The sequence below is a fragment of the Phoenix dactylifera genome, unplaced genomic scaffold (assembly GCF_009389715.1).
Source record: "Phoenix dactylifera cultivar Barhee BC4 unplaced genomic scaffold, palm_55x_up_171113_PBpolish2nd_filt_p 001509F, whole genome shotgun sequence".
In the NCBI taxonomy this organism is placed as follows: domain Eukaryota; kingdom Viridiplantae; phylum Streptophyta; class Magnoliopsida; order Arecales; family Arecaceae; genus Phoenix; species Phoenix dactylifera.
Window position 1 is genome coordinate 1954 of NW_024068819.1, and position 23096 is coordinate 25049.

The window sequence follows — 23096 nt, forward strand, 5'->3', positions numbered from 1 at the left end:
GGAGTGCCATTGTCTTCTTAATATTGTATGTAGATGACATACTAATCATTGGAAATGATATTCCAATGTTACAATCGGTCAAGACTTGGCTATCAAAAAAGCTTTTCCATGAAAGACTTGGAAGAAGCATCCCTATATACTTGGTATAAAGATCTATAGGGATAGATCTAAAAGGATGGTAGACTTGTTCCAGTCTAGGTACATAGATCATTGTGCTGAAAAGATTCAACATGGAAGGAAGTAAAAGAGGTTACTTACCTATGAGTCATGGCATACGTCTTTCTAAGAAGATGTCTCCTAAGACATCTGAAGAGAGAAATAGAATGAATTCTATTCCCTATGCTTCGGCAGTAGGATCGATTATGTATGCTATGCTATGTACTAGGCCTGATGTTGCTTATGCCTTAGGCATAATAGCAGATTTTAGGCTGATCTAGGAGAGGATCAATTAGATAGCTGTGAAAAATATTCTTAAGTACTTGAGAAGGACTAAAGATATTTTTCTAGTTTATGGAGGATCTGAGTTGAAACTAGAAGAATTTTCTGATTCTAGTTTTTCGTCAGACCCAGATGATAGCAAGTCCATTTCAGGGTATGTCTTTACCCTAAATGGTGGGTGTAGTGAGCTGGAAGAGTTCCAAACAGCAAACTGTAGCTGACTCAACTACTGAGGCAGAATACATTGCTGTAAGTGAAGCCGGTAAAGAAACTGTCTGGATGAAGAAGTTCATCTCTGAGTTAAGAGTAGTTCCTGAGATTGCTGAACCAGTTCTAGTTTATTGTGATAATACTGGAGCTGTTGCTCAAGCAAGGAACCAAGATCTCATCACAAATCCAAGCACATTCTAAGACGCTTCCACCTTCGTTCGAGAGATCGTCGAGAGACAAGACATAGTGATTGAACGAGTAAACACAAAGAACAACCTAGCAGACTCGTTCACTAAAGCTCTACCACAACAGCAGTTCGATCGCCACCTCGATTGTATAGGGATGAAATATAAGAGCGATTTTAGTGCAAGTGGGAGATTGAAAAAGTAGATGCCCTACAAGCCAATCGCAATATGTATTGCGAAGAATTTTCTTTTGATTCTCCAAATCATGTACATGACATTTAAATATAAATAAAGGTATTGTGTTTATCATATGCTGTTGATTATATTTGTGATAAACTCCTTAGATTAGGGCAATGGTTTTGAGGCTATGATGAGATCATACTAGTGAGACCTAAAATCTTAAAATCCTAATCTTAAATATTCCAAGTCATTGGTACATTGAGTCGGGGATCAATGTTTACCAGAAAGTCTGGCACATCTTATGTATGCTCGATGCAGATGGTGATTGATCTAACAATCACTTATGTGGAGACACTAATACAAAGATGTGGGTGCTCATTAGAATAAATGAGTTCACTGAATTGACTTAGAAAGAGAAATCTATGAAGTCTTAATTACATGTCCAAAAGATGATTCTCTTAGTGGGAGTTGTGCAACTGATCGTATGACCTGAGATCACCATGGTATCTTGTGCACATGAATCCATGTTTTGGTTTACACTCATTCATGACAATAAGTTGGGTACGAGGTCTTCTGAATATGATGAATTGTATACGAAGATTATGAGTAGGTCAACAAGAAATTAATCACTTCTAGTAAGAGAAATAGCATCCTATTTATTCTAATCATATGATAATTCAGGAAGCATTTGATCAAAACAGAATGAAAATTAGAAAGAGTTTCTAATGTTTCATTATTTGAATTATCATTAAAAGATTGAGAAAGATATGAATATGAAATTGAGTTTGACATATATTCATACTCATATATATATTCGGGATGCAGTTTGATTAAAGGATTGAATTGCACGGTAACTTGCCACTGAAGGGTATTTTTGGTATTTTCATCAAATTCCATATTTTTCGGGTAGACATGACACGTTGCTAGATGTCAATCTTGTCTTATAGGTTTGATCGAATTTAAAGAGTTTAATTCAATCACCAACTAGAAAGGATTCTAATTATTAAGTTCGGATTCGCGTAGTTTGGACTTAAATAGATTAGAAGAGTTCTAATTAAGTTGGGTCAACTCGCACTCACACCTATTGCTGGCTAAGTATAGAACCCAATGGGTCACACACAAGAAAACTTATCAAGGGTCTAATTGGATTAGATCATGTTTGTAAGATAAACATCCTAGCAGGTGTTGCAAATCCTTAGCTCCTGAATCGAATTGGATTCGAATCTGATTCGAATGGGATTCGAATCTGATTCGAATTTGATTCTTAATTGATCTAATTTGATTAGTTCATATTCTAATATGGGTTAGCTAAGAGTTGGCACCTAATTGGCTTGGTTTAAGTCTAATTGGATTAGATTTCATAAATCATTCAATCTAAACCGTTAGATCTTAATCTACCGTTGGATGAAGACATAATGGAGAGTTGGTTTAACCTAATTGGATTGGGTTAGAGGATGGCTATCATAATTGACCATTGGATCTTAATCCTACCATTATGGATCATCATCATGAAAGATCAAGAGGTGAGGCATGATGGACATGTGATTGGCATGTGATGTTGACTTGGTCAAAATATGGCACCACATGAAAGAACATATCATTTGATACACCTCCTCACTTGATTTGTGCCTCCTCTTATTTGATATGGCCCTTTAGATGATGCCCTTTCATAAAAGGATGTGTGGATGGGATGCATCCCTTGAAGATGCATCCCTATGCCTATTATAAATAGGCTAGCGCTCCATGGGTTTCATTATTCCAACTCCACCGCATTCTCTCTTCCTCATCCCTTCTTTCTTACAAGGCTTTGTCTCTTTCTAGCATTGCTTCTAGGGTGTCCTAATCTAAGAAAAAGTGGTCTTCTTTAGGACAAAAGGATTAGAAGTGATTTTAGAAGGTGAAAAGAAAAATAGAAAGGAAGGAAAGTAAGCCATTAGAGTTTTTTAGAAGAATTCTGCATTAAGGATCAAAGTCTTTAGAGCTTAAGACTTGAATTAAGTTTTCGTGTGGATCAACGTTGGAGGGTGAACATTTAGGCACCTAGTGAAAATTCTGCACATTGGATTGGCATTAGAGGTATTTTTCTATTTCTGCATTTTATATTATATTATTTGATTGCTTCTATTAAGATGATCTAGGCTTATAAGGGTTTAATGTTAAGGAACTTTATTAAGAAATTTTTAAAATTCCTACCTTCCGCCTGCGCATTATAACATGCTAAAACCCTTCAATGAGGACTTGATAGTTTAGTTATATTGGTGCAATGGTGCATTGTGAGAGGGGAATCATGCACCTTGGTAACCTATTCACCAAGCATTTGTGATCGTGTGCGCTTCTAAAATTCAGCAATCAAGTATCTTATCTCCTCATGTCTAATATTCTTAATGAAATCATCATTGTGCAATAAAAACTGAAAGATTTGATTAATCTAGCTGAATCAATTACTATAAAAAGTTGGTCAAAAGATCCATTGTATAGTATAAGAAATCAGATCTTTCTATAAAAACTAGCGGAAAGATGTTACGTAGACGTATAGATATCTATAATTTATCCAAGTGCATATCTGAAAGGTGTTGTCCAAAGATTCTATACAAGTGAAATACAGCTGTTTAAGCACCAAAAGATTAGATAACTTCGATTGACTTGTAAAGGTATTTTTTGACTTTTGGAAAGTTGTTCCTCTCTGTAATCAACAATTAAGGACTACTGAGACAAGATTAAAGCAGGTGCCACATAAAATATATGGTATAATGCCTTTTTACATGTCATGTGCTATAGTCACTATACGTCTGATGTGAATAGTAGTGAAAGGTAGGAGTTAATTCTCAGCCTCCCTCACATATAAAAGAGTAAAAGATGACGCATAAAAGGTATCACGACCATTATCGGTTTTAGGATTCCAAAGAGCTGATTTCTCACTAGAAAACAAAAACAATGAGGTCAAACTTAATGCCAGACTCATGTGCTGGCCAACCAATTAGACTAGAACTGAAATATTTTACCTACGTCAGCTAAACTGTTTTCTTGTACCTTGTAAACTTAAAAAAATAAAAAAATAAAAAAAATCTGAGGTCACATTTTTATCTCGTTCTTCCCGAGAACAAGAAATAGGGTATTAAAGTAGACATATTCAATGGCGACCACCTTCCACTCATAAACTCTGCAACAGGAAGCACTTCCCGATTCAACCACCAAGCACCTTCCCCAAATGGAGAAGCCCCATGCTGTCATGATCCCTTTTCCCAGCCCAGGCCACATAAACCCCATGCTGCAGCTAGCCAAGGTTCTCCATTTCAAAGGCTTCCACATCACCTTCATCAACACCGAGTTCAGCTACCATTGTATGCTGAAGTCTGCAGCACCAGATGTTCTCAGGGGCCCCAGTGATTTCCGACTTGAAACCATCCCTGATGGTCTCTCCCCCTCTGATCGAGAGAGCCCCGAATATAGTACGAAATTCTACCTCTCAACAAAAATAAACAGTGTTGCTCCCCTTAGAGAACTCCTATCAGAGCTCAATAACTCCTCTCGCACGCCCCCCATCACCTGCATCATATTCAACTGGCTCATGACTTTTTCTCTAGATGTTGCCGAACAGCTGGGCATTCCTGCGTTGGTGTTCTGCACTATGAGCGCTTGCGGTTTCATGGGCGCCCTTCACTTGGGCGAGCTCGTTCAGAGAGGATATATACCACTCAAAGGTAACCCACCTCACCTTCAGCACTTCATTCTATACGTTACCAACGCCATGGCCTAATTGGCCCTCTTGTATTGGTGCAGATAAGAGCTGCATCACAAATGGATACCTTGATACAATTATCGATTGGATTCCTGGAATGAAAGGTATACGCCTTGGAGATATTTCTAGTTTTGTTAGAGCAGTTGATCGTGATGACATGTTTCTCAACTTTGAGAAGGAAACGGCGAGTAATGCTCTCAGGGCCTGGGGATTAATCCTCAATACCTTTGATCACATGGAGTGCGATGTCTTGCGTGCCATGAAACATATGTTCCCTCAGATGTACGCATTAGGCCCTTTGCCTGCACTCCTCAATCGTTTGACAGAGAAGCAGAGGAATCCAATATGCTTGAGCCTTTGGAAGGAAGATTCTAGCTGTATGGAATGGCTGAATACCCAGAGAGATTCTTCAGTTATCTATGTGAATTTTGGAAGCCTCACAGTGATGACAACCCAGCAGCTGGTAGAGTTTGCTTGGGGCCTCGCAGAAAGCAAGCATCCTTTCTTGTGGATCATCAGGCCTGATCTTGTTGCGGGTGGGCTGGCTGCATTGCCTGAGGAATTCATTACGGAAACCAAGGGGCGGAGTCTCCTCGCCAGTTGGTGCTCGCAAGAAGAAGTGCTCTCTCACTCTTCTATTGGAGGCTTTCTGACGCATAGCGGCTGGAATTCAACACTGGAGAGTGTTTGCAGCGGTGTGCCGATGATCTGCTGGCCAAGCTTCGCAGAACAATATACTAATTGTAGATATGCCTGTAAGGAATGGGGAATAGGCATGGAGATCGACCAAGAGGTGAAGAGAGAGCAAGTTAAGGGCCTGATAAAGGAATTGATGGAAGGAGATAGAGGGCAGGAAGTGAGGAAAAGTGTCATGAAGTGGAAAGAGATGGCAAAGCAAGCAACTTCACAAGGTGGATCTTCTTATGCAAGCATGGAGAGATTAATTATAGACTTGAATCCTGAGAAGATTGCGGCTTAGAATTTGATGATTTGACTTTGTCACTCAAAACATAGGACCAAAATATGTTGAGTTTCATGATCGCGAAGATAAGAAAACAGCAAGCATGTTCTATGTGGAAGTGAATATCATGCTTCAGTAGAATACTTACGGATCTTTATGCGTGTATCAATACTATGCAGGCATTGCTTGTAAGGACTAAGAATCTTGGTGGCGCATGTTTTTGGAGAAAAATTTAAAAAATGCTTATATACATGTGCAGTATTTTGCTGTGCAATAGTGAGAGTATGATTACTTAGAAAATCAACAGGCAGAAACAGAAAACTAGAAGAGAAATAAAACCAAGAAAGGAGAGCCATTTTGCAGTCTGTGCCTTCTTCCAATCACCTGTCAACAGAATACCAACCTTTTCTTTCTTTGTTTTTTTTCTTTAATTTTCCTTTTAACTTTAGTTGTAAGATCTATGAAAGGGAATAAAAATTAAATCACTTCACAAAATTTTGGACTTCCAAACCTCTTGTTTTTTAAGTAAAGACAACCAAAGACTTTGATTTATTGCATTTTACCAATAACTGCAGGGATCAGAGCAATAGGATAGTCAAACTCGCTCTGTAGAGACCCATCTTGTGAGCAGATCACAAATGAAGCACAAGTTAGCACTTAAAGATTTTTTCGGGATGAAAAGAGTAGATTTCATGATTGAAAGGGAATGACACGGTGTGTCAGAAGGAAAGGATAAAACCACCATCTTCCCTCAAGACTACGACTATTGAATCCTTGGATAATATTATGGAATCCTGATGAAAGACTAGACACAGGACTTGCTCTATGACATTGGTAGACTTTCACTAGGAAATCTTGAGCCTTTGGAAGTCTCATATTCATTCAAATGTCTTAGCTAACAGAGTTGATCCTAGGCACAAGTCTTAATAATCCAGACACGACAAGTTTCCTTCTACAATTTGAACTCAAACCAAACAACCAAATATATGATTTCACTTAGCTCAATAATAGAAAACTCAATATATTACTAAATAACCCAAAAAAAAAAAAACTATCCACTTAGCTTGACGTCAAAGAAACTCAATACAGCATGGATCTAACCAAACTCATGCAAATCCTATATCAGTTGGAAGATCCCTGGTCTTCCCTGGATCATATTTCCGTCTTAAAGGAGAAAAAAGAAGAAGAATAATGATGGAAGAACGAACAGCGATCCCAGGCAATCCTAAAGAAACATGGTACGGGTAGTTTAGGAGTGAAGTGCCCTGCAACGTGCCTGCTGCTGCATTGCCGGGTTTCACTAGCACTAAAATAACTAGTCCTCCAGCTGACATTTTGATAATGTACCTGAAGTTGATCTCTATTATTCATTTTGAAAATATTAGAATGAATAGTAGTAGCTTGTTTTGCATGATTTCCATAACCTGTTCGCTCCCTACTTTGCTGGTTCATACCTTGTGATAAAAAAAGCTGGCTCTGGATGAAATAAGGCATGTAGATTAATGTTGGTTAAGTATGATGCATAATGTCTGCTTAGTCCTAAATAGGGTGATGGCTCAGATCTTATTTATATATCTCAAATATTGGTATTCAATAAAATGTTCCTTCCCCTTGTTTACATAAACCATTTCTCTGTTGTTACACCTCCTTTGTTCCATTTATCTGTAGACTGCACAATAAAGCCTATTTCAATATGGCTCCATGGTTGCAACCCTCCTATGGGAGGAGGTTCTAGGTTTGAATCTTAATGGCTGGACCCAGAATTCCATTTGATGGCGCCTACTGTCATTCAAAAACAGAAGTGTAAAGAAAAGAAGAGAGAAGAAGAGAAGGGCTTGCCCATTTCTTTCCCCAAGAACAGTGAAAAACCAAGTCTATGAAGGACTTCTTTAAAGATAGAAGAAGAGTCGTTAGCAATAGAATTGTCATGATAGAACCTTGTGGCATGTTTGCCACCCTTATTTGCTTTCAAATGTTTTCAAACCTTTGGTAGTACCAACTCGCTTATGAAAACAAAGCTGAATGTTCTTCCTTAGACTCATCCTTGTATGATAAAAGATTTCAATATTTTCGGATTAAGAAAGTAAAGGAAAAGATGAGAAGTTTCAAGCTAGAACTTTTCTGGGTTAATGAGGCAATGTTTAAAACTATTAAAATTATGGAGCATACTTTAACGCAGTCCAGAATAGCAGGGGAAAAAAAACCCTAAATTAGAGGATTGTCCATGTCAAAGTAAGTTTGTAGGAGTGCTCTCGTAAAAGACAGCTCATGATCAAGATTATTGGGCTTTGCAAGAAAACAAAAAGTAGAATAATTCCTTGTGCTTTAATTGCAGCATCTTTTTTTTTTTGAGAAATTAATTGCAACAACTTCACTCACCTAAAAGCATCTAATTGCTCTATAACTGCAACCTTAAGTTATCAGATAGCCCAAATCATCTGAGTCATCTCATGCCATTGGAACAGGAGGATCTGATCAGGATATTGAATGGATGATGCATAAATGCCATCCAATCCTCTGATACTCCTTGCATCACTCTGCACATTTAGGGATAGTCCATTCTCTAATTCTAGTTCAAATTATGTGGCACTGAGCTTGATTTTGTCGTCCAGTTAATCAAGAGTTGATCAATACCAATCAAATGATTCTAGACAATCTTATTTATAGTTTGGAATCTAACATCATGACATTTCTAACAATCTTATATGGCCATTTGATGACTGAAATTTAAGTCCTAGGATTCTCACTATGACCCTCAAATCCTTATCCTAGTTGGACATGACCTATATCCAATCTGGATTTGCAAGTCTATAAATCGGGCATGCATCAAAAGATCGACCCGTCAAATTTTCATTATACAAGTCAAGTCCTACCAAAAATTTACTCAAACCTATATTCATCCCAAATGTATATCCATCAGAGTATGGATTTGACTTTCATGGATACTACCTGATGCGAACCAAACTCATAGCATATAGTTTATATAGTATAAATTTTACATTTATATTTCTAGTGTTTCTCATAAAACTTTTCTGTTGATAGAAAATGATGATGTTGTCGAGTCATAGCGGCAATTACAATGTCTTCCAATAATTGATTCAAGATGAAAGGGGGTCCATCCTTCAACAAAATAGAGACATTGTTAACTAAATAAAAAGATGTTCGACCTTATTTCCTCCTCATAGGAAATGCCATACTTTCCAAATCTTCTTCTAATCATTTATGTCTGTTATTGTTGCCCAACAGAGAAAGATTAAACTCCATTTTTAGGAATTTTACGATCCTAATTTTAGCATCTAATTGCTTGATTGATGTCCGATAATAATTGTCAAACCGGCACACGCCTTCTTCTCAAATAGGGCACCATTGATGTTCACTTTATAGGGATCATCTGGTGTGGGTTTCCAACGAATAACTGAAATGTTAAGAATGATCATCTGCAGGCACCTAAATAAATGTTCATTGCATGGTGAGTCCTAATTACATGTTTTATAGGAATCGAAAACTTTTTAGTCGTGTATATTTGACTTGCAAAACTATTTGCACTTGCAATGACAAAAGAAATATATTATATAGTTAGCAATGAGGATATATCTTTCTTTTTTCTTTGTTTTTACTGTTTGAATGAAAAGAAGGCAGAGATTGCCACCCGGCTTTTATTGAGATTAGAAAAAAATTATAGAAGAGAGGAGAAAAGGTTTGAGGATCTCATGCAAACCAAAATAACTTTTAATCATCTCTATGGGGCAAATGAATTTGGGCAAATCAACATCAGACCTTTGATTTAACTGTCATTTCCGTTTGAGTTGTTCATCAATGTTAGGAAATCTAGTCCAAATGATTCCTGTTTATAATATTTGCCACAGAAAAAATAGATTTACTAATGTAACAACCCAGAACCTCACCCAAAATGACTAGCCAGAAGATAATATTTGGATCCTTGATCCTGTATAAGAACCCAAGATCTACCCAGCGAATAACCGATGTAAAACTAAACACACGCTCGCATGGGTCCTCACAACTAATGAATAAATTTCCATCTAGTTTCTTTATCATAGGATTATTTACCAATTTATCCACCGAACAGGCAACAATTTTTAATAGAGTGAAGTATAATGTGTACCAAATGCTAGGAGTTAATTTTAACAATAAATTTAAAATTTAGCAGTTAATCATTGTACATGTGCTCATATCTTCTAATCAAAGTGAATATACACTAATTATCAATTGGTGAGCTTGAAAGGAGTGTTATCTTGCATCATCTAGCTTGTTTCACTTTACCATCTACTGAAAAGGATATTCTGTTCCGTCTCCTTTTGTCTGATGATAACACAAATCCAATCATTGCACCATGTTTTCTTACAAATTGTGATTCTGATAAACTTCAAAATTTTTGAAAAATCATAAATGTCCAATATATCCGATAGATTAAGTACATGTCATGAAAAAACAAAAAGAATTTTTTTAAAAAGGAAAGAGATAGTATTGAGCCAATTAGTGCCCATCCCAAGTCTTGTAATAGTTCATTGTTGATTTAGTTGCCCTCCACAAGAATCTTTTTCCATCACATGAAAAGAATAAATTTCAACCTTTAGGACTAATTGCACTTGTCAAGATTCTATCCTTCCATTACTTTCCATAATATCCGGATCTGATAACGAGCAAGATGGCACTAGAAAGACGCAAAATTTCTCCTTCAAGCATTGGCACCCTCGGTAGTTGCGATAGTCGTTGTTGGTTGTTGAGAAGCTTGTGAATCTGAAGTATTCACCATATGAAATATTTAAAATATAACAAATGTTTGCCATTATAAATTCAATCAAGAACAATATTTGTTTATCTACTTAAGATAAAGATTAAAAGACAATGTCTATCTTATGAAATGTTGTACAACATAAATAAATTAACAAAAATAAAATCAAAATGCGCTAATATTATAGAACATCATCAAGCTATTGCAGATTATAACAGATTATAGAATATAATGATTGGAAAAAATATGAAGCAGCAGATTTATTATGATTGAAATGGCATCAGCAGCTATTCGTTAGAGTTATTATTACTAGCTGAGCACATCCTAATATTTAGATCATCATATGCAAAGAAATATAAAATATAAAATCCATATTCTATTTGTAACAACCCAGAACCTTACCCAAAATGGCTAGCCGGAAGATATTATTTGGGTTCCTTGATCCTGTATAAGTACCCAAGATTTATCCAGCGAATAACCGATGTGGGACTAAACACACGTCCGATTGGCCTGTGGTCAGTTCCAATAGATCCGTGATGCAGTGTCCCCTAATCCACATAGGTTATGGGCTGGATCCGCTCTGTTACCATTTGTAATAACTCAGGACCTCACCCAAAATGGCTAGCCGGAAAGTATTATTTGGGTTCCTTGATCCTACATAAGTACCCAAGATCTACCCAGTGAATAACCGATGTGGGACTAAACACACGCCCGCATGGGTCCTCACGCTATTAAATGACCTTGGTGCAATGATAAGGTTTCCCAATCTAACTTGGGTGTTATAAGTTCAAAATACACAGATAATCTCTTAGCATATAGGGGTAAGGTTGTATATATATATATATAGTTCTCCAACCTTTTTATTAGTTATCATTTCTCTAATATCTAAATGGGTGTCCTAGTGCATGAGGCTGCAGGATTTAAGGAGGCCATATATATATATATATATATATATATATATATATATATATATATATATATATATATATATATATATATATATTCTAGTTTAATTAGTTTTGTTAGATCTGGTTAGTGTTAAAATTGACAAGAATTTCAAATTTTAGAGATTTTAGACTATCATTGCTTAAAATTGATAATCATAATCTTATAAAATAATTAATCATAAAGAAAAAGAAATGCAACAAAGAACTATAACTAACATAGTAAATTTTAAACATACATAAAACATGACTTAACTAGCTATCCAATTTGCAAGAACATAATCTAATTAGTAAGTTTGTGAAATAAGTATAAAGATTTAAATCTAAATGATATTGAATATGTATAATAAGATAGAAAATCTAAATCCATAGGGTAATTAAATGGCAAGCATCAACTCTCATAAAACCTCTAGTGTTCTAGTATTTTCATATTATTAGAAAATATCATCTATTGGAGAACTTAAAGCTACTTCTTATATACAACTAATTGTTTTCTTACCAAAATATGCACATATACATGGAGGCACATATATTAGCATCTTTACTTTCCAACACGGATAAATTTCAAAAAATATAGTATTTTATATAATCTAAAGATAAAAGATTAATGGTCAAAAGATAGGCAAGCTACACTAATAATAACATATAACAAACTCAGACATGTTTATTGGCATCTAACCTTTCTTTCATATGGAATATGGCATTCATTTGCCAATTAATTTCAACTAATGGATGTCAATCTTTGGACTTTAAATCTATATAATTAGAAATAGGCAAAAGCTATATAGCTTGAATTAACGAAAACCACCATATAAGTTTGTTAAACATTTGATTTAACATTAGATGGTAAGAATATCTGGATACAAGAACTTACCTCTTATGCATAAATAGATTCCTAAATTCAAGTGCTATAATCAGTTCAAATTTATTTAGCATATTTCTCCCCCTGACTCTTATATAAGGTCCATTTGTTTTATTTTAGCCTTTCCATTCTTTCTAAAGTACAATTGTAAAAGTCTTAAATTTCAAGCTAATAAATATGCATTTCATCATAAACTTAAAATTACAAAATATAGTTCAAAAGATAAAAAATTTAATGCAAGATATGATTTGTTCATTAAGATCCTAAATTATATATTATGCTATCTCACCTCAAAGGTGTCAAAAAAACAAGCTTTATGAACCTTTGCTTAATTTAAAATATGCTAAATGTTATAAACGGGATTATCTTGAAAATGCTATTAGGTCTATCCTATATAATTCAATTGATGCCTTCTAATCTAGACTTTTTATAATTTCATAAATAGGCTAATCTGTGACACATTTTTCACCCTCTAGCCAAAAATTCAAGCCCAAGCATGCCTTCTAAGAATTTAAGCCAATCTAACTCCTTGACATCTATACCTCCTTTCTATGCCCACTGGTAGATAATTTATAAGCACCAATGAAACCTTGAGTGAAAATATTGAAATGTACAAACATAAATACAGAAAGTAAAAGGTTTAGAAGTTACCTATTGTGTTTGGTGGTTGCCTTACATGTGGAGGGGGTTGTAGCTGAAAGGTAGAAGGCTGTGAGGATGAGGGAGAGATAGATCCCTCCATGTGGACCGTAGGATATTGCATGTATGGTGGGCATGGATTTTGCAGTGTTGCCCTTGAAGTTGGCACAGTGTACCCCATGTGAGGATAATGATATGGTGGGCTAACAGTTGATGATGAAGAACCATACATCTGATGGTAGTAATGTGGCATCATTTGAGAATTGTATATAGCCTGCTCACACATTTTACAAAAAAACCAATCCATGCAACATAAGGTAATCAAAATTATATAAAACAATACATAAATAATAAGGGACAGCTAACTTTGATCCAAATATTGACTTTCCTTGTGCATTGATGAAGATTATATTTCTAGGTAATTAGCATTTAATATCTATGTTTTGTTATAGACTAGCCATTGTAATCAAAGAATTGCTTACTTGCATATTAATAATAGAATGATTTTTTTGTCCATGTTGGAAATACAAAGACAAAGATGTTCAAGAAAGAAAGAAAAGAAAAAAAAAAAGAATGATTAGTTGACTGCAATATGATTGAAAATTTTCAGTTATGGAAAAAAAAAATCTCTTAACAATTAACATAACTTCATGAAAATATAGAGAATAAAAAATTAAAAAAATGCTGAACTAATAAACAACACTTTTAAATAGACAAAATTATTTTCCACATTAAGTATACCATATGTCTGTGCAAGTAGCCGAATCAAGGCCACTCAAAAAAAAAATTCTCTAGTAGTTCTTATTAGCTCCTCTATTTTCTCTGTGAGAGATTTTTTTTTATGAATATTCTTCTAAAAAGTCAAATTTGTGTAAATACTCTATTAAAATTTATATTTATTTCCTTATCTTCATAAATACTATTTTTGTACAAATATTCCTAATATAGCGATTCTTCTAATATTATTAATTAAAACTATATCTATTTTAATTAAAAATAAAATAGAATTTTGAAAAATTTTTTTTATCCTCTAAATTTGAAACCATTAATTTTTTAACAACGTTAGATGGTATGGATACATATGCAAGGATAAAAATAAAAATAGAATAGCAAAATAAGTAAAGATATATATATATATATATATAGAAAAAAAATATTTATATAAAATTTAATATTTAGAAGATTATTTTATTTTATTTCATTTGGCGCATGGGGGGGAGGTTAGGACTTAGGAGGTCAGAAGATGCCGACGAGTCATGGGCTGCATGGCAGGGGAAGGCAGGGTAGACCTATCCGAATACCTCTGACCTTACAACCCCCAGAAAGCCTAAGTATTTAATATGACCGAGAAACTTGACCAACGTAATAAGTTGGCAATTTCATGTGAGACTGTGCTATGGACTGCGGATGCATTTAGTGAAGAACCCCATTCCCAAGGAGGGGGGCCCTTCTCTAGACAGAATCTTGGAGGGCCTGGTCCTCGTTTAGAGCAGTTATGAATGTGATTTGTTCATTAATTCAGCAGTCCTAATGGGAATATGAGAGTCAAATTTGGACCAAAGGACAACACTTTTTTCAATTAAAATAAGAAAAAGGCACCAACTTGTTGGTATCCGTAATCAGTTGGGTAGGTCAGATACCTGCAAAGGAAGCAGAAACAATGCATAAGAACAGATGCAAGCACTGAAGCCAGCTTTTTAGTCCTTCATGGCCCAAAATGGATGGATCCATTCCATTCCAATCAATTGGCCTCAAAATTAGATCAGAAACAAGAAACCTGTGTGTGTGTAATTATGAAGCTCCATTCATCCACAATGGGACTCCATGGATGCACCATATAAGATTACATTAGATTATTTGATCCGGCCCAGACTGATTGATCAGCCTAAAAGAAACTGACCTAAATGAACAGCCAGGATTCCCCGGATTCAGTTGAGCTAATGTGGGCCCTCTGGATGCATGACAGGCATCGAATGCATCTGAGGCAAGCAGCCAAATTGGAATCTAGGCTTTGGAGCAGGAGCCATTCATTTTGGGTTCTCCATGTCCATGATGGAGCTGTGCAAGGGGGAAGGGGGACCATTGGATTAAATGCTGTGGCATAGCTCCCACCAATTCATTTAATGGGCTTTCCCTGTTTCCCATACACAAATATGGATGGGACCCATTCATTGAAGTAGAGATCAGTTGCAGCAGACAGGAGTACTCACCCAAAATGAGCAGGATAGAGGACTGGTGGTGGAGGGGGCATTTGGGCTGGCACTCTGCTATATGATGGGCCCACATCTTGAGGTGGGCCCTGAGAAAGGCTCCCAACTTGAGTCCTCCCTGCACACATAACAAATTTTCAGAAATTCAAAAACCAACTTAGAGAAAACCTAATAAATAATAAATATATAAAGTTTCGCATCCAGCTGAAAAAAAAAGAAGAAAAAATGATTAGTGCTAGAAGCTATCATCGTCTAACTATTGGAGTTGAGCTGGACTTCGGCTCAATCAAGCTCGGCTCAAGCCTGGCTCATTAGGTTGTCGTCTTCTTGTTTGGCGGCTCCTTCTGGTTTCCTAGGCTCCAAGTTTTGACTTAGCTCAGCTCATACAAAATTGGCTTACTTGAGCATGAAGCATGCAAACCAATGACAACTAATACCGGCCTAGTAGCAATAAAAACAAATCTTTAAATATTAAGCAAATAGTCATTATCAAGTAAAAGGTAAACTACCATATACATAGTTAAAACCATAATCTTATAACCATATCTAAATTAACAATTATAATAGTATAATGGAGAACTAAAATGACACACTTCTTTCGTTGTAATCCACTTTCTTTGACCTACAAAGGCAACTTCCAATATTTTGTTAAATAGTTAATCTTATCCATTAAGATAATCATCATGAGCTGGCTAAAGAAACAGATCAGCACTAAAAATTGGTGACATTATCAATGCCTAAAACTACATTATAATGATAAAATTAACATCCACACCTAGTCGACCACCACCCTAGCTTGGCTCAACCTCATGTGGCCAAATGAGTCCAACTCGACAAGCTAATGCCTTGCAAGCTCACCCCACTGTCCCACCTAGTGGGTCTTGATCCTGCGGGCTGGCAGCCCTACTTTTAGGTAGGTGTTGGACCCCACCAGTGTCTCATCCCCCATGACCAATGGCCTCTCTTTGAGATGAGAAGAAGCAGTAGGCTAGAATGACACGCTTATCATATATCACATATATTTATATATATATCATGATATCAATGTCCTACTGTAATAAAATAAATTTGTGATCAATATATGTGCACATATTTTTTAGGGCAGAGTACCTCGAGGAGGGGAAGGGCGAGGACGGCCCATGGAAGCGATGTTGCAGTTGGCTCGCCGGCCGTCGATGACCGGGTTGGGGTCCGCCACAGAAAGCCTGGCCGAATCCGGGTCACGGAACGTCACCTGCCCATTGCCATACGTGGCCTTCGCAATGTTAGCAGAAAACCACTACTGCAAACAGATCGACCAAAAACAATAACCTGACCAAAATGACAGTCCATTTATTCCTCCCTTCCCATTCTTGTCTCCTCCATTTAGAGCCATCAAACCAAGTTTCAGTCCTAAGAATAGATGTTTTTCTCATTTACTCTAAGTACTTATCGATCCATAGATGTTTCCTTCATGAATAAAGGAAAAAAAATCCATAAGATGGATTAAGAAGGAGATTCTTAATATTGGAGATTCCAAGAGGAGATGGAGGTAACTCTATAGTTTTTGTTCTCTTCCATCATGAGAAAAAAAGAAAATATATGAAGAAGTGATGCATAGCAGTACTGTTGATAGATCCTGATGAAATTGGTGAGGAGGGGGAGAGAGAGAGAGAGAGCTCACGAAGCCATAGCCTTTGGATCTCCCGGTGTTCTTGTCGGTTATGATGACGGCCTCGAGGATCTCGCCAAACTGCTGGAAGTATCGGCGCAGCTCTTCGGTTGGGGTCTCCCATGCCAAGCCTCCCACAAAGACCTTGGTTAAAGTCGTGTCCCCAAACCTTGATCTATAACTAGATGGACTAGAAGAAGCCATGGATACCGACAGTAATATATATCTATAGCAAGCTAACAACCCTCTCTCTTTCTCTCTCTAAATATATATCTCTCTGTAAAGGGACACAAGGAGAGGTAGATAGCTAGTTGGTGAGCCGAGTGACCTTTCTTCTCTTCTTGGGGTTCTTCTTCTCTTCCTCTTCTTTGGTGGCCTCTCCACCTTCCATGACCTGGCTTCAAGGCTTGTGGGAGAGAACAAGAGATCGAGGAGGAGAGGAGAGAGAGAAATAGAGAGGCAGTTGAGGAATCTAGCAAGGCTGGGATGGAGATCCGGCAGGTGCAAGGGGTCTCCTCGCTGGATGAGGGGTTTGGATATCGAATGACAGCTGCATGACCCCTCTTGGGCTCTCTCACCCGTCACCACCACGCCCCCGCCGGGTCTTTTCCGTCCTCCCCGTCTCCCTTTCCCCACCAATTGATCGACAACAAACACATCAAAGCTTGATATACACAAAGAAACAAAATATTCTAACCTATTTCCTTTGGGAGCCAAGGGGGAGGGGGAATAAAAGATGTGGGGCTTCTTCTTTTTTGCTAATGACCCATCTGTCCAACAAGTGAACCAGATTGATGGAATTAGGACATGAGTCATTCATTGCAAGTAGGGCCTTGTGAGCCAGCAGAATGGGGACCATTTGAGTGTCAACCAATATACTATTGGCTTGGTTGAGCTCAATAGTCATTGTCATGCCCCCTAAAAACCTTGTAAGCATGTTTTCCTTTCCTAACAAGCAACTGATGATGGTTAGTTTTAGGGTGGGGGACCCTAGGAGTATCTTGGTGGTGGTCTTAACAAAGGATTGCACATTTGAACCTCACTTGGTGCTGAAAAGAAGAAGAATCAGAGACAGAGTAAGGAGAAGGTAAGAGAAAGAAGTAGAATTGATCATATCATTTTTCTTGCAATCGTAGGGTACATTGTCCCTGCTTATATAGGGTGTGAAGAAGGATAAAATGGGAAGAAAGTTGTTAGAGAATCGTTTGGAGAATCAGATTTGAACTGATTCTAGTGTAACGAAATTCTGGTAAGGAAACGTCTTCAGCTGAAACATTTCATGTTGTTCCCGTTTGAGCTGAGACGTTTCAGCTGCAGAGCTGTTACAGGTGCCCTGTTCAGTGGACAGAGGTAATTCATCTGTTGTTTGTTAATACCCCCCGGCAAGCTGAGCATTGGGGTTGATGTGAAGCTTGGAGCTGATGTGAGCATGCCTTTGGACCGAGAGAGGTTTAGTGAAGATATCAGCCAATTGATCCAGGGAAGAGATGAGGATGATAGTGTTATTTTGATGATTAACAAGCAATTATCTAGAGTATGTTATAAGTTAAATCGATACTTCATTTATAAGTCTATTACTCTCAGTATATTTGTATAAATTGATATAGATACATTTCATTGTCTATTTGAATGAATCTAACCTTGAGATGCAGCAAAGTGTGGATTGAGTCGACCCAAGGGATGATTGGGTCGACCCCGACACATCAAGAAAGCATTTGGCACACTTCTGCAAAAATGGCACAAATGAACAGTGAGTTGGGGCGACCCAAGGAAAGCATGAGTCGACCCAAACATCAAGATCCTCAAAACAACTCAGAAAATGGTTCTCTGGATTTACTGAGAGGGTCGACCCAAGATATAGTTGAGTCGACCCAAGCTTGAGTCGACCCAAACCCTGAGTGGGTCGACCCAAAGGCAAGACAGAACAGAAGACAGAAAAGGTTCTCTGGAAACCCTGTTAGGGTCGACCCAAGAAGAAGTTGAGTCGACCCAACTGAACCTTGAGTCGACCAAAGTGAAGAAAGGCTGAGTCGACCCAAGTGAAGAAAGGCTGAAATTCAAGGTTCTGAATTTTCTGAGAGGGCCGACCCAAGAAAAAGTTTGAGCTGACCTAAGGTTTGGGTCGACCCAAGAAAAGTTTGGGTCGACCCAAGCACGGGCAGAAGCATAACGGCTAGTTGTGCAGAAGTGCTTTTTGGACTCCCAACGGCTATAAACGGCTAGTTTCTTCAATCCAACGGTCAGGAAGGACTATTTGGAGGTTGGAGAAGTATTTAAGAGGGAGTATTCATCAGAGGAAGCAAGCTTTGAAAAATACATCAAGTGCATTCAAGAGAGAACCCTAGCAAGGCAAGCTTCATCCAAGTGCTTCATTCAAGAATCAAAAGAAAGTGGTTGAGCAGATTCAAAGAGTCATCAAGAGCTCCTCCACCCTTGAAGAGTGAAGCATCCTTGACAAAGAAGAGAGAAGTCATATCAAGCGATAAATATTCTCTAAACTCTTCTTTGTAGATTATATTGTTATATTTGCTCATCTAGGAGTTTAAATCTTCTTCCTTTATTTGTTAAACTACTTGTAAAGGTTGGTTGGTTAGCCCGCAAAACCAACGGCATAGGTTGATTGGTGAACCCGGAAAACCAATTGCAAAGGTTCGTTGGTGAGCCCGTAAAACCAACAAAGGTTCATTGGTGAGCCCGTAAAACCAACATAGGTTTTTGGTGAACCCGGAAAACCAAAGTGTAAAGGTTTTTGGATTGTGAGCCCGGAAAACAATCTAACTGTAATCCGCGGAATTATAGTGAATTCCCAAGGGGTCGCTTGAGGAGTGGACGTAGGTGCTAAGGAGAGCACCGAACCACTATACTTCTTGTTGTTTGTATTGTGATTTGTTTAAGTTCACTAACTCATCATTTAACACAAGTAAGATAGTTAAAATTAAAAGAAACCAATTCACCCCCCCTCTTGGCTTGTCACCTTGGGCAACAAGTGGTATCAGAGCAAGGTGCTCCAATAGTAATTATTGATCTCACAATCAAGAGTTAAAAGATCATGACAACCTAAGTGGGATGTTCTATGAGTGAGGGACAATTAATTGATAGACCTCCACTATTTAATGGTATAAACTACACACATTGGAAAGCACGCATGCGCATTTTCATTCAAGCACATGACTACGATTTATGGAGTATCATAGTCAATGGGCTACATACAAATGCTAATCATGATAAGAAAATGGCTCAGCAAAATGCAAAAGCCATGAATATTCTATATTGTGCATTGGATGATAGTGAACTTAATAACATATCTTTTTGCATAACTGCTAAGGAAATATGGAGTATGCTTGAAGTTAAATATGAATGCACTAACATTTCTAGTGAATTTAAAACTAGCTCCGAAGAAGAAGAAGAGCAGCAAACTGAAATTGAAAATCTATGCTTTGTGGCACATGAAGATGAGGTATGTACTCGAATACAAAGTGATTTCTCATTCAAAAATCAAGTACATACTGAAGCTCAATTTGATTTTACATTTGATGAACTTCATGATGCATTTTCTGATTTATACTTAGAATACAAGAAGCTTAATTTAAAGAATAAGAAGCTTAGTTTAAAGAATAAAAGGCTACATCTGAAAATGTCAGAGGAAAGAAATTCTACTGCTGAAATGAAAGACAAATTAAATTCTGAGAATGAATGCTTAAGATTAAATTCAGAAGAATTGATTCAGAAAAATCAGAATTTAATTAAAGAAAATCAAAACTTAAGTAAAGAAGTTAACCAATTGAAATCTTTTATTAACAAATTCACTGTAAGTTCAGAAAGATTAAAAACGATGTTTGAAAGTCAACATGCTGTTTTTGATAAATCAAGACTTGGCTGGATTTCTTTGCTCAACAATAAACTCCTAAAGAAAAAGGTTATCAATTCACCAAGCCAACCATTAAATAAGATAACTTATTTCAAACATAAAAAGATTGGACACAAAAACTTTACCTATGGTTCTAATACGAATAAATCAAATGGTAAAGTTATTACGTTTAAACAGATTTGGGTTCCAAAAGGAACCATATGCACTAACCCTCAAGGACCCAAGCAAGCTTGGGTACCCAAAATGAAAATATGAGGGTGTAGATATAAGTGTGCCAAGCTACCTATGGAACAAATGAAACTTTCATACAAATGGGTGCGTTGACACATAATTAAAAATAAGTCTCAATTTATTCATTAAATCTAGTATAAGGTTTAACATTCTACATCGTGTATCAAAATTATCTTTTTATGAAATTATGATACTCTCTGCATCAAAGTTCTTAAATGCCTCATATGTTGAATTTTTATCTCAACGATCTTAGCATAAAATTTTTCTAGTGCTTGCATGATAATAAGAAAACAATGAATGAATATGTATAACCTTCTCCTTTAAGTTTTTTTAAAATCTAAATTTCTTCTCTAATATAAATGGTTGATGCTGATTTCATGCTAAAACTTTATTGAGCATAATACTTATAAAATCTTAGGTTATCCTTCGTGAAGGTTCATATGTAATTCATCATGTTAGTATACCATTCATTCCTTATATGATTATCTGAAATGTATTATGATTTGCTTTATAAGTATCATATATGCATCATAGGTTAAATCATAATCATTTCAAATTGGTTCAATCATAAATGATTAATGTGTTATGATCATAATAAGAAACTTACTTAAAAGTTTCTATAATAACAAATCGTCTTCCCTCTTACAAGTAATGCTCAAGACTATTCTAAAATTCAAAATTAATAAATCTGATCATTAAAATATTTCATTGAGCATAATCATTGTTTCCATGATTAATATCTTTTCCTAAAATGATCTCAAATTCCACTGATTAATTTTAACTCATCATGTTTAATCTGAGCATAAAAATCTGTTAAAGCATGAATATTAATTTTCTTGAGCTATCTCTCATAAGTCAAAAATATTTCTTATTTTTTCTAAAAGAAGATTGCTTGTCTTCCTGAAACAAGAGTATCTGTGTTGAAAGCTAAATCATAATCAGAATTTTAATGGAAACAACTACTTAAGATAATCTGATTAAAATTCAACTTGTATATTTTATTGATAATTATCTTATGCAAATAGAATCTAACTTAAATTGATTCTGAAAACAAAAAAAAATTTTTGATTTAACTTTAATGAATCTTTCTATTGCCTCACATGCTTGTCCTTGAACCATTTTAATTAATGAAGTTATCTCTTTAGTTCAAGTGACTTGTGCTTGCTTATACTTAGGCAATCTCTTGAGTAAAGTGACTCAAATTCAAGTATTGTCATGTCTCATGTTGAGTCATCTAGTTAAGAAATATGTTGTATGAATGATTTTGTATCCTAGAGAACCTAATGAATTGCCTTCAAGAAAAGAAAAAGATTTTGCTAATGATACAGAATCTATGAGCAAGAAATTTCAACTTGAAGGACACATCGATGAAAGATACAATAAACATTCCCTTGCAAACAAAAAAAAAGGAGAGATTTCTTCAGCCAAGGGTGTAAAGAATCTAAAAGGTATTTGGCTTGAAGAATGCTAAATGCACTGGTAATCTAAACTCTTCTCTTGTGAGTTAGTTGAGCAAAATCAATAGTCTGAAATTATATGGTAGCATGATTAAACCTTTAATTGCTGATCATCTTGATATCATGCTTCATTCTCATGCTAGTGATAATTGTTTCATGGTGTGATTAAATTGAAGTTTATCTTTTCCTATATAATGCATAACCATGAAATACACAAGCTTATGCCTCAAACCTCTAATTCAAAATAATTTGTGATAAGCTATGAATCATTGGGCATAATGAAAATGCTGTTTGCATGGTATATATTTATATGCAGCATATTAGATTAATTTTTTATTCTGCTCTTTCATGTAATTACTTAAAATAATAAAAAGAAAGAGAGATAAAAAAAAGAAAATGAACAATTATTCAAGGGAAGTAAAATCTAAGTAAAGGCAAATACTCCAATCTTTAGGAAAAGCAAAACAAGCATAATATATTTGGCACATTTGTGAGACTAATATGAATATTCCTTTTGGAAGAGATAAAATCCGTAATTAATTACAGAAAAGTTTGAAGTGAACATTTTAACCCTTCTATATTGCTCATCATAGGGATGGTGCCAATGGGGACACTACAAAAGAAAGGATATCTCCCGGCGCTTTTAAGCGTCGGCGAATTTCTAGCCCACGCATCGCAAAGCGTGGGTCAGACGTCGGGCAGGTGGGCGTGGGTCGGGTTTAACCCGACGCGTCAAAAAAGCGTCGTCGCTCTATGCCGACGCTTTTA

At 36.3% G+C, this 23096-nt stretch overlaps 2 protein-coding genes across 4 annotated transcripts; one reads left to right on the forward strand and one right to left on the reverse strand.

The window, feature by feature from the left end:
* The first annotated feature begins 4144 nt into the window (after positions 1 to 4144).
* Positions 4145 to 5961, forward strand: LOC103722405 (7-deoxyloganetin glucosyltransferase-like). Of its 2 annotated transcripts, XM_026810517.2 has the most exons (3): positions 4145 to 4462; positions 4598 to 4714; positions 4794 to 5961. In XM_026810517.2, exons 1-3 carry the CDS (start codon positions 4222 to 4224, stop codon positions 5729 to 5731), a joined length of 1296 nt encoding a protein of 431 aa, XP_026666318.2. In that variant the 5' UTR covers positions 4145 to 4221; the 3' UTR covers positions 5732 to 5961. The 2 variants fall into 2 exon arrangements, with proteins under 2 accessions (XP_026666318.2, XP_008811178.2); XM_008812956.4 differs by having other exon boundaries at positions 4145 to 4714.
* Positions 5962 to 10040: 4079 nt separating this feature from the next.
* On the reverse strand, positions 10041 to 17422 carry LOC120108708 (RNA-binding protein 38-like). 2 transcript variants are annotated; one of them, XM_039122396.1, is made up of 6 exons: positions 16785 to 17422; positions 16232 to 16376; positions 15122 to 15239; positions 14515 to 14551; positions 12924 to 13185; positions 10041 to 10471 (listed from the first exon to the last, which is right to left on the reverse strand). In XM_039122396.1, the coding sequence occupies exons 1-6, from the start codon at positions 16974 to 16976 to the stop codon at positions 10410 to 10412; spliced, it is 816 nt and encodes a 271-aa protein (XP_038978324.1). In that variant the 5' UTR covers positions 16977 to 17422; the 3' UTR covers positions 10041 to 10409. The 2 variants fall into 2 exon arrangements, with proteins under 2 accessions (XP_038978324.1, XP_038978325.1); XM_039122397.1 differs by having other exon boundaries at positions 16232 to 16355; positions 16785 to 17421.
* Positions 17423 to 23096: the final 5674 nt, after the last annotated feature.

Bases quoted from the DNA above. Each gene is read 5' to 3' on its own strand.
- LOC103722405 (XM_008812956.4), top strand. From the start codon at position 4,222: ATGGAGAAGCCCCATGCTGTCATGATCCCTTTTCCCAGCCCAGGCCAC. The intron at 4,715-4,793 runs GTAACCCACCTC...GTATTGGTGCAG, and splicing joins AGGATATATACCACTCAAAG to ATAAGAGCTGCATCACAAAT.
- LOC120108708 (XM_039122396.1), bottom strand. From the start codon at position 16,976: ATGGCTTCTTCTAGTCCATCTAGTTATAGATCAAGGTTTGGGGACACG. The intron at 14,552-15,121 runs GTGAGTACTCCT...CTTCCTTTGCAG, and splicing joins CTCTATCCTGCTCATTTTGG to GTATCTGACCTACCCAACTG. The intron at 13,186-14,514 runs GTTGGTGCCTTT...ATGTGTGAGCAG, and splicing joins CTGATTACGGATACCAACAA to GCTATATACAATTCTCAAAT.